Raw genomic sequence first — 12,164 nt, forward strand, 5'->3', positions numbered from 1 at the left:
CTAATTAAATTCAATCTGTTTAACAGGTGAACAAGTAATGCTTCTCATGCTTCTATAGAGCAGTCATGTTAGAGAAGAATAACATAAAAATGTAATAGTTTAAAAGGAGTTCTTAAAGCTGATGTAAAACAGATCATTCTTCTGCATCAAAACAGATTTTTTGGGCAGCAAGTTTAAGCTTATTCATCACATCCACCAGATACCTGCTTTCTAAACACCACTGCTGCCTTCAGATGTTCATTATGTATCTAGTATCTCAGATATTTAGAGGGCCATGTAAGACGAAACAAGAGGTATCCTATTCCAATGGGCTTGCAAGTCCATCAGAACTAGCACAGGAACTGAGAAAGATCATGTGAAGGATCTGAAACACTGCAAAAATCTCCCAAGAGCCAAGGCTCCCTGCAACGAGTTTGGATTTCATTTAAGAGAAAATTATTTCTACTTCCCTGGATGGAATGATGGCTGCAGTAACAAACTTAACAAGAACAGTTTAGAAATCCCTAGCAGAAACCTAACCTCGAAGGTAGGACCAATACAAACTTGCAGTGAGTATCTCCACAAATAAGACCACGCGTGTACTTACAGAACATCAGTGACAGAGGTTGCTGGCATTCATGCTCTCACCTTCTGGGAAAGTTTCGACGACTAAACGGCATCACACTCATTGCCTCTCATACATAAGTAATTACTGTGCATTGCTTCATTCACTGTAACTTCCATGTGGCTTTAGGAAGTGAACAAGTCACACGTGGAAGAAATGAATTTGAAAATGATTGACCTTTAGGATACTTAATCTTAAAAATAGGTTTGGCCCCATAGAACATGAAGGAGTTTCCTTTTCAGAAAGGAAAGCATTACAAATAAACATAAAGATGAACAGGTTTACCTACTGCCCACATCACTGTGTCAAAGGAATCCGTTTCTTCTGTGCCCAAGTCAGTATTTTTCCAGGTGACTTGTAACTTGCTGCTTCCCAATTTTTCAACTTTAGTTGGGACACATCTCTTTAAAAATTTTGTGCCATAAGATTCCATGTGCTCAGTTACTAAAGATGCCATTTGCTGTCGAGCAAGGAGAAAAAGCATTTATTCTTAGACACGACCTTCAGCTGCCTTTATGAAATCCAATAAATACACCATATATTTCAAACATTCTTTGTCACTTAGCTACTGTGCACTGTTGACCCACGACAATTTGCTGAGCTACAGTGACCTGCAACCTCTATTCCAAGAGGTACCTGCATCTGAGTATTCAGATTATTTTTAAAAAGTGAGTAAAAACTTGTGTATAATAATTTGATTTTTATACAAAAATAGCATCTAGTGCAAATTCATTACCACAATTGCTGTTTTCTGGCAGCTGAATTCAACACTTTAATAAAGCTAATTAAGAAAAATACTTCCCTTTGCCATGACACCTGTCATTTCTCTGCAATAATTATAAACCCCTAAAATTTTCTGAGAAGTTCTACTACAAAAAGGAAATAATGCATTTGTCCCAAGACTTGTTTGAAATAATGCCACACCACAAGCAGTGAGTAAAGCACAACACTGACAAGTTTATCCAAGATGTCACTGCTCTTGACAGCAGTAATTCAGGTTGCACTTTGTCAAAGGATATCTTTACTACTCAAAGGACAGCATCACAAAACCACTCACACAAGATCTACATGCAGGGTCTTGACTTACAGAACTTTATTTTTGATGTTAGTTAACCAACAGGAAAGCAACAACAGGGTTATTATAGCACTTTAGAAACGTGACAGCTCACTAATCAGTTTCCATCAGACTCAGTGTGGCTACAGATTGAATGTAATTATTTTATATCTGTTCCAACTTACCTCTGAAATTTCTATTGTGCCTTGCTGCCTGCAGAAGATCAAGTTCTCAGAGAAAGCCCTACTGTATTTTATAAAGTGCCACACACATACTTCTAATGCTATTCCCTGCTCACTCAGATCTGATGTCATTCCTCATGCAGATTTCTTCCATTATGAGTGCAATTCCCCAGGCACATTCTTATACTGGGTTTTGCAAATTCTGCTACACATTCCACTAGTTTTAAGGAAAAGACTCTATTGTACGGGTGGCTGGTGTGCCAGCAGAAGCTATCATTACCTGCAGTGGTGCTTATCACTGCTTCTTCTAACAATATTCCTTTCTCAAAACTGAGCTGTTACACATTTAAAAAAATAAAAAAAAAATCACTGCAGGTGTGAGTGAAAACCAGAATTCTCTTACTGTTTTAAGAACACCACACAAACTTCAAAAATCAAGGTAATGCTAGCATCAAATCTTGCAGAGACAGAAGATCTACAATTACCTTTACAATATTCTCCCAACAGGGGCTACAAAACCACACTCAATCAGTGCCTTTACTAAGTCCAATCATTGTCCTTAAGCCAAAGCCACATACTTCCCACTACTGCTTCTTTAAGCAAATAAATCTGTTTTTAACATAACTCCCTCCCCCCCTTCTTTTTCCCCCTCCAGTGTATTTCTATTCTTTTTAAACAGGAAGGGAATTATGGCCAAAACTGTTTTTTGTTTGTCAGTGCAGCTGTGACCACTCATACTTTTCCCCCCAATCTTGAAACAGTTTTTTCTCTTTAAACTTCTCTTTTGCTTTCACCTTTCTCCATCTTAGGGCTGATGGTTCCACTGAGATCACTCTCTCACTCCATGTAATACATACACTTTTTTTTTTTTACCTTGTTGCAGTTGTCACTGTTATGAAAGTCATGAAGTCATGATTTCCAGTTCCTATTTCGTTAAGAATTTTCAGCTTAGAGATTTACTTACATTCTCCATAATGATCTCCACATTGAACTACTTCATGCTAAGTCCAGTAATTTACTTTAAAAATCATTATCTGCAACTCTTAGCAACTCTGGGTTGTTTTAAAGAAATCATCTAATACTTCTAGCAGTGGCACAGTACATATCCCTCCCTGCTTCCCATCTATTCAATCCTGTTTTCTGTTAAGCAGGAAAAAAAAGATTAAATTTTCTGAATAAAAGATCAAGTGATACGATAGGAAAACATGAGCTAACATTCATTTAATTACTCTTCAGAAATTATGTATTGGGAATGTTTGGAAAAGCCAATGTTGTCCTTTCTTTAGGAGACAAAAATAATGAAGTATACCTTATGTTTGATAAGCAAGGAGATGCAAGATATTCTGCACTGACCTGATCAAACCCACGAAGTGGGATACTTCTCATCATGACTGCAGTGTCCAACCCAATACCAGTTAGAAAACCAGCACATTCAAGCGAAACATCTGGTGCAGTATCAGTTAAAGAAGCATAAACAGTGGTTTCATATAAATGCAACAGAGCAAAAGGTAGCATACAAGTGGTGTTTCTACCTACAGATACCACGTTCTCCTCACACATCCTTAGCTTCCTTTTGTTGAACAGTATAAAAATCCAAAGCCTTAGAATATTACTTTCCTCAGAGACAAGACTGTTTTCCAGATCCTGAGAATTCATCTTCAGCTGACCCATGATGCTACTGCATGGAAAATTATTCCCATTATATTGGGCATGAGCACGGGAGTTTGGGAAATTAAGCTTTCATTGAAAGGCAGCTATGCTGCTTATAAACATAAGCTATCACAGATTTTCAAAGGATACAACTGGCTCCAACAACCAACCTGTTATATAAAAAAGAAAGAATGAAGCTGTGGAATTAACTTGTGCATATTTGCATAAACAACAATTATTTTGGAAGTGTGTGCGGTTACAAGATCACAGATTTGAGCAGTGGATCTGATATTGTGAAGTGGGAAGAAAGCCTGTCTACTCCAACTAAGACAATACTAAAACAAGTGAGGTTAATTTCTTAACAGAATTTTTAAAATAACAGGCATATAAGACACATGGAAGTGTTTTTATATTGTAAAGAGATACTTGAACATATATTCTGAAAGTCAAAGTGAAGAAAGCTATGGAAAAAAAAATTCAGAACAGCCAGCAAGGTTAAGAGGTATCATGAATACTTCAGCTGTGCTCTGTGGTTCACCTCAGATGGAAGCATCTGGACTGCAAACTGACACTATTTTCCCCCAAACACACAGTGTCTGTTGCTACCGATGCCTCATTTTTCAGGGTCTCTTAGCACCATTGCTTCTGAGACAGCACACAACATATTGGTGCACAGACATGCACCTCATCAAATTAAAGCATATTTCGAAATCTCGAGATATATCCTAATTACTAACCAATTTTTAAAACTTCTTGAAAACTTAAGTCAATCAGAAGTTAAGCACATACTGAATTTATCATCTTTTTATCAAGTAGGTTATGGTTCCCAAAAGGAGAATAGGAGATTTTACTAACTGCTAAATTTCTATTTGATTTGAAGGCATCCACTTCTTCATCATCTTATTTATCCAAATGACAAATATTTGTCTTTCCTGTCTTTAAAAGCTCATGTACATAGCTGTAGATAATTTAGTTCAAACTATAGATTTAATTGGACTACTATGAATCAAATATATCCTGTTTAGATCTTGAATAACACTGCAGATCCTATGGCTCCCTGTATTTCACACTCTTTCAATCACAAATATCACTGAAGTTGCCCATCAGCATTTTGAAGTTAGAACACCAGTTTCTATGCCTGTACCCAGACGCCTGCATGCTGTTAACAGTCCTCTCTCTTCCATATCCTCAGTTCCCTCTGTCTGCTGGGTATCCAACACACAAAGAGTTCAGTCGCTGTTCTGGTGGTAGAAGTGGGTCAAACTGGTCAGTCACTGACAGCCAGCTGCTGGGCAAGCTGTACTCACACGTCTTTGTTACTCACATGATATGCAGGTTTGTTAACATCTCACTGCTTAGAGATGCATTCCAAATAATACTTATACTTACAACAAAGCTTCTTCTTGCATTTTTCAATAAGGAAAAAAGCATCATTAAGGATCAAAATATCTAATTACTGCTACAAGGACTACACAGAATGTTAAGACTCTTTCTGACTGGGATCTTCATCTACAGAAGCACATGCTTCATAAAGAACTTTCGACCACTTGGGGGAGAACAACACACCATGAACCAGAATCCACAGCAATGACTGGCACAGTTCTGCTGGACTTGTTTGTTTTTACAGAGCAGGTCTCTCCCTGCCATAACACAAAGTTTAAAAACAGCTGAGGGGTTTTTGGGTATGAAAGAAGTAGGTTGGCAATTGCATTTTAAAAAGCTAGAGATGATAGAAATCTACTTAAATTCAGAAATGTACTTAATCTTGAACCACAAACTCATCACGGATTTTAAATACATTATTTAATTTTAGGAGCAAAAGCAACAAAGTACAAGCATTTGAAACAAAACCTTATCATATTCTCTTACCAAAAGATCAAAATCTACCGGTTTAGGTTTTACAATTGGCAAATAATCTAACACACAGGCAGATATTTTTTCCAGCATTACACTATCTGATTAATCTGTGAATGGATGAACATCCCCTCTTTCAGCCTGCAGACTTCAGGGAACTGCTGCAAAAAGCCACACACTGCACATAAAGAAATATCTGAGGAGATGCACAGGGAATAGAGTCAGAATATCTGCAGCTTCTGCATGCATTTGTTCTTTCTCATCAAATGAAAAACAGCTGCCAGCCGGCATCCACGCATTATTCACCATCTCTTCTACAAACTCGATGATTCCTGGGCACCTAACTGTAAAGTTTTAAAAGCAGAACCTAACCTCTGCCACACCTGCTCAATCTCTCACTCATTCTGAACATATTTCAAGGCACCTTTTCTAACTCACTCTGCCAAGGCCTTCATCTCAGTAGCAAGAATTCCTTGTTTGTATATCTAAGGGACTTTTAATTTGGCCAACAGTTTGTGTTCAGAAAAAAAAAAAAAAAAAGAAAGAATAACTGCAGGACTGACAGTTCTACAACTTCCAGCCATATTCATTCACAGCTTGGCTATGCACATTTGGAAGAGGAAAAAAGAAAGAACAAGTAAAACACAGCTCAGACTGAAAAACAAAAAGTGTTAAACTGAACCTTGGGAGTATTTATAAAAGAAACAAATCCGTCAGAAACAAACCTTTAACAACTCCCTCCTTCATTTGCGAGGACAGAGCCTGATAAAGTACAGAAATGCTACTGTAGTCCCCGAGGGCTTATTTTGACTAAATCTTAGGAATGCAACATATAAACACTAGGCTCCCATATTACACTGTTACAACACGTATTTGAAGCAACTGGACAAAAGCCACATTTTCACAGAAACATCTTGCAAGGATAAGCCTTATGTTTAAGTGTTCTTTTTTTCCCCTTTCTTCACTTTTTGTAATTTCCTCATATAAATCATGCTCTCAAAATTCAAGAAATGACTGATATAATGCAAAGAGCTGCAAATTTAATTGTTTTTAAACTGTACCAATGAGCCCTTATCTGTTTGATGCTTACCTTAGCATACACTGTATCTTTGCATTAGAAAGTCATGATCATGAACGCCAGCTCTCTGTCTTTTGAAAGCACTAGCATTGTATCTGTTACAAGCCTCTTTCTGATATATAATTTCCCTGTTCAGAACCACGTGAAGACATTGAACCGGGGACACAGGCACAACCAAAAGACAAACAGAAATAGTGCCAGCTGACTTACATGCTAGCAAGTGTATATTTCTTACCACAGCTATTTGAATCAAGAAAATGCTTTGGAGTGTTGTGTGGATTCAGAAGCTTACTGTGTTACGTGCTGTAAAACATGCTGTGACAATTTACATAGAAAAGAACAGGTTTTATTATTTCAATTTATCGACAGCTTTCAAACCATAAAAAGGGGCAAAAGTAACAAAAGAAAATGCAGCTAGATGATAGGATTATCAGACATGCCATCGCTTAAAAGAACGTAACATTATCTTGGGGTTTCCAATTGAGAAGCAGCTTCTCGTAAACCCGTAGCAAAGAATCGGGACGGTGCAGCCTTTGCTTAAGTTCATGCTGCCCTCTTGTGGCTTCCAAGAGGAAGTTTGCCACAGCAAATAAGTCGCCTTCACCAACAATGAAAATTCAATTTTAATTTCATTTTAAACGGGAATAGCATGGAAAAAAAAAAATCTGTGCTAGTTACTTATGAGAGCTGATAGTGAGATGTTGCTGCGTAGTAAAACAAATTCTCAGAAGGAAAACATGACATAAAAGGCAATTTTGGACATTTTTCACCTTGCTGTAAAATGTATAAATGCTGCAACATATTAAAGCCATTTTAAAGTATCTTACGTTTTTCCAGGAGACTCTTTTAACCAGAATAGATCATCACTTGTGATTCCATACTCCAGTGCGCCCGTAATCTACAAACACACAGGGAAGATCTTGAATTTGCAACACTGGCAAGATCACATGATCTTGAAGATCTTATCCAGCCTAGATGACTCCATGATGCTAAGAACATTAACATACTAAATCGATGAAAATTGTTTTCTATAAAAGTGCTTCTCTGAAAATCCTGTAGCTCGTGCAAAAAATAGTGTTTCACACTCAGATAAGAAATGTCTCATGCGTTACAATGTTTACGCTATCCTCTGAACATCTGTTATTATCTGAGACCACAACAGTAAAGTCATTGAAGTTGTGAAATGGCAAGTGTAACTTACATGCGTGGGATATTTGGGTCTTCCTCCAGTAGCAATGACAATGTTTTCAGCAGTAAGAGTAGTCTACAAGCAAAAACACAATAATCAAGCACCTGAAATGAGCAATATGAGAGCAAGCTGGCACTACCGCCTACTATTTATCTGACATAACAATCAGCAAAATGTTAAAAAAGGCCAGGGGTAAAGCAAAATAATACAGGCAGAAGGCTTCTCCTATACATACTCTGCTACTAATTTTCACCATGCAATTGTTATTATGCTGGATAAGATTCTGATGACTACTTGGAAAGAACAGTTGTGTACAAATGGCAGCTTACGACAAAACATGGAGAGATCACACCAAGTGACTCATCTCTAAGGTCTACCGTTAAGATATCTCAATGGGGGCATAGTTTTAGACAATGCCCCTGAAAGACATCTACCCCCTGAAAACTGCTCTCTCAGGCTGACATTAACCAGTAACACTGTACAAAAACAAAACAAAAAGCATTAAAAAAGCACATTCAGTCTTTTGTCAAATAAGCAGAGATAGCCACTATTTTGTTACCTAACCCATCTGTTTGAAGCCAAATTCAGTGCATTCAGTATAATTGCATCCTACACACAGTTCTCTATTAGAAAGCTCAGTGTCTCTGCAGTTCTCCTGACACATCTCAGACTGGTTTAATACTCAGAGCAGAAAGTAGATTTTGGACACACCAAAACCTGAGATGCTTGTAGTGAACTATGCTGCAGAAACCAGTAGAGCAGCTCACCTTTTTACCTCCTTTTGCTAAACCACAGACTGTATGGGAATCCAAAAAACTTCCTTTCATGTTGAAATATTTCACCTTTCTGTTCGGGAGAAAACAACAACATAAACACACATTCAGTGAAGGAGAACACAGATGAAAACTCCTATTTTTCCCCTACTTGAAGTCCTAAAAAAAGCCATCCGGAATAGAAAAGAAAGGAAGCATCTCACATCACCAAATTGTTTGCAGCTCTGCCACACAATTGCCACTTAATTCTTGTATCACTTCACTCCTCTATTTAGCACCTAATGCTCTGGCAGGCTTTGGTATCAGGTTAGTGATCTCTTCAAATGATACACATTCCATTGTCCATAACATTACTATTTAGAACATTACTAATAGAATGCTCTTCTGAGAGCACACAGAAGTCACTCAGCAGGAGTCACAGACTGGTCCCTGCTACATTAGTATCACTCTACAAAAGGAACCACATGCTGAAGAACTTGGGTATGTCAGATAAATTATTTCTGCACTAAAAGCAAAAAATTCAGCTGCTTTAGTATAGTGTTACCTGCAGCCTGTAGGTATGGCACAGAATCTTGGGGCACAAGTCTGAAATTATTTTGCTAAAACCTGACTACTTAATATTAATGCAAAACCTCTCCAGATCACCAAGAATATTGCTATGCTGTTAGAAAGCCTTCAACCATGGTCACTTTCAACCACTACAGAAAAGAAAAAGAAGGGAAAAGAATATCTCACCTACACTGGCAAGGACATCTATAGTCCAGAGCAGAAGGGACATAAAGTCACAGTGCTAGCTCTAATGAGAAATTCCAAAGGCAAGTAATTGATTCTACAAGGAGAAGAGCTCCCTGATTGTGGAAGGAAATATGAACTTCAAAGTCATATTTACTTGTCTTGTAGCTGCACTCTGTGTCCCCAGTTCAGGGATTTCACATAATTCTGAACAGCTTGAGCCATCACAGACCTATCACAAGGCAAGAAATGGAACATGAAAACATTGTATTACAAATTCAGACAATACAGCTCAAACATCCAGGTGACTGCTAGAAATTATTAAAGTTCTACAATACTCTCTGTTATGAAAGCAAATTAAAGTGCAGACCAACACAAGAGCTGCCCCCATAAGCTAGTAATTACAGTTCTGTTTTAAACAAGGGGTAGTCTAACAAGCTTCAGTGAAAATCATTTTGCACATCAACAGTATGCTTCCTTACACATTCACAGGACAAAGGAGTGCAAAGGAGGGCAATATTCTTTACCAGCTGTGATGAACTGGGTGGGCCACACTCCAGCCATAGTGCTGGGCATCTTTAAGAGCTCCCCCTAAAAGGGCTGCCTGATGCATAAGCTTTTTAGGAATGCAGCCAACGTTTACACAAGTTCCACCAAGTCCCCACTTGGTTCCTGAAAACAAACAAACAAAGAAAAAAAACCCACATCAGCTGAGTTTAACAACGTAACTGGGTTATTTGGAGAATTATTTATTCATGCAATTACTTCTACAGTTCTGAAACAACGCAGAGCTTCTATCTTTTGCCACAAGCAAAGCATGCAGCTTGGCTTTGGCCACTTTGCTGCCTGGATCAACCTGCTGACCCAGGCCATAGCTTCACTCACATATCCAGATATCATTCTAGTATTCCTCTTTCATACCTCGTGGAGAAGGTTCGACGTAATCCAAAACAGCGACATTCTTGCCAAACTGAGCAGCTTTAAACAAAAAGCAGGAAAACACATTTAGATGAAGGAGAAGCACTGAAACCTAAATATATTTAGTAGCAGAAGCACAGATTAAGAGTACAGGAGATGACAATCGGTGGTTTTTAATAATTTTAGACATCACACCAAGAGCCCAGGCTGCTGATGTTGTCAGTATATTCTCCAGAAGGCATTTAATAACCCAGACTAGGGCCCATAAACACAATAATTTGATGCTAAATTAGATGTTTAAGAATCTTGTGGGTTACTGAACACATGGGGTAATGCACTACAAAAGGCAGAAGACTCTCCACAGAAGTTAGACGGGTCCTGGAAACAGCACGAATGAAATGTTTTAGCTGATACATAAGGAAAGTATAATAAAGAAAAACATGCCATCTTCAAAAATATGCCATCTGCAGAAGCACTCAGAAACAGTGAAATAAAGATTAGACTTTCTGGAGACAACAGAAGAAATATTTTTTAAAAAGAATAACAGGAAAGCCAAACAAGATCATCACACCTGAGGGCATGAATTAATTTTCAGATCAGTTTGACAGAGGTAAGTTGACGATTAATCATGCACAGTATACAATGTATCTTAGAAATGTTCAATATTTTCTGTATCACTTCTAGATTCCACATACAACACCTAAGCTAACATAAAGCTTTTATTATCTGGTTATACCAACCTTCTTTTGCACAAGCAAGGCCTCCAGATCCACCACCAATGACCAGCAGGTCATACTCCTTCTTTCCTGTGAAGAGGTTGGGGGGACAATAGGGGGAGAAGAAAGAAAAAGAAACAGGCAAGAAAGACAGGAGAGGTGTGTTAAAGGCAAATTTAAAAAGGTACACTATTGTTTACAACTGATCATTGCTGACTCTGGTTTAAGTATTGTGTTTCTTCAGTGTTCCAAAGCATTCTCCAAAAAAATCACTAAAGGACCCAGTCTGGTTTTGTGCATGAAACACGGGAAATAAAGCAATCCCAAACAGGCGGAAAATGACCACATTTTGTGCAACGTCCCCAAAAGCTCTTTCTGCACACTCAGCTGCGGGTAGGATCCGGTACGGCCTTTCCGTCCCTGTGTTACAGCAGCAATTCCTGCACACATATTTCAGTGCCCGCTTTATCAGGCCTGCCGAGCCCAGCTGCCACAGGGGCCCCAAAGGCACAACACGGAGCAGGGGGAAGCAGGCCTCTCCCACAGGTCAGCACGTTCTTACAAAGCAGCTCTGAGCGGCGGGGGAGATCTGAGATTCAACCAAAGGTGAGGAACGACTTTTTGTTTTTGTTTATTAACAGCGAGCACAGGAGGGCTTCAGCAGAGCAGCCAGCAGCTCAGGCAAGGCAGCCAAGGCTCCAGCAGCCCTCAGCACCCAATTCCCGCGCTGCCCAAAGCGAGGGGCTCTTCTCAGCGGCTCAGCGCGGAGGCGGGCAGCTCTCGTCACGCCGGGGCTAAGCCGAGGTCCCGCCGTTCTCGTGCGGCCCTTCCCCTCAGGAAAGCAGGGGCCACGGCTGCGAGAGCCGCTGCGTGGAGAGGCGGCGCGCACCGCCCGCGCAGGGCGCCGAGGGCCGGCGGCGCCTCGCGGCACGGCGTTGGCTCTGGTAAGGCCCCGCAGGCCTCGCCCCACCAGCGGCTCGCGGCAGCGCTTCGGGAGACGCTGCGGCTGCAGGGCGAGAGCGCGGCCCGCTAACCGCCGGGCACGGCAGAGGCGTACCTGAGAGAGCTCGCGCCGTACGGCGCGGCCCCGGCAGCCCCAGGAAGCGCTCCCCGCGCCGCCACAGCGCCGCCATGCCGTACGGCAAAGGGCTTCCGCGCCCGGCCAGGACCCCCGCGAGGCGGCCGAGCGGCGCCTGAGCGGGTGAGCGCTGCCGAGCGCCGGGGGGGCGGGGGCGCGCGGCGCTGAGGAGCGGCGGCCGCTGCGGAGCGGAGGTTGTGGCGGGCGCGCGCAGCCTGGCGGCGGGGAAGTCGGGCGGTGTTACAAATCCAACTTTCGGGAAGGGACAGAAACGGCACCGCTTCTGTCGATTCAGTTCTCGCCAGCTCGAACGCAGCGGACCGGTTTCAGGGATGG

General features: G+C 40.7%; 1 protein-coding gene across 1 annotated transcript in view; it reads right to left on the reverse strand.

Annotated features, from left to right (window-relative positions):
- The window catches only part of TXNRD2 (thioredoxin reductase 2), a gene marked incomplete at both ends in the record, with an annotated part of 29,511 nt that extends 17,628 nt beyond the window's left edge, over window positions 1-11,883 (reverse strand). Inside the window, 11 exons of the mRNA XM_079543778.1 lie at window positions 890-1,064; window positions 3,194-3,285; window positions 3,641-3,660; window positions 7,250-7,320; window positions 7,624-7,686; window positions 8,379-8,457; window positions 9,274-9,348; window positions 9,644-9,788; window positions 10,038-10,094; window positions 10,775-10,840; window positions 11,808-11,883. Of these exons, the coding sequence (XP_079399904.1) occupies window positions 890-1,064; window positions 3,194-3,285; window positions 3,641-3,660; window positions 7,250-7,320; window positions 7,624-7,686; window positions 8,379-8,457; window positions 9,274-9,348; window positions 9,644-9,788; window positions 10,038-10,094; window positions 10,775-10,840; window positions 11,808-11,883 (919 nt within the window). The remainder of the gene's footprint in view (window positions 1-889; window positions 1,065-3,193; window positions 3,286-3,640; window positions 3,661-7,249; window positions 7,321-7,623; window positions 7,687-8,378; window positions 8,458-9,273; window positions 9,349-9,643; window positions 9,789-10,037; window positions 10,095-10,774; window positions 10,841-11,807) is intronic.
- Between the last annotated feature and the right edge of the window lie 281 nt (window positions 11,884-12,164).

This window comes from Tetrao urogallus (genome assembly GCF_951394365.1).
Source record: "Tetrao urogallus genome assembly, chromosome: 17".
Classification (NCBI taxonomy): Eukaryota; Metazoa; Chordata; class Aves; order Galliformes; family Phasianidae; genus Tetrao; species Tetrao urogallus.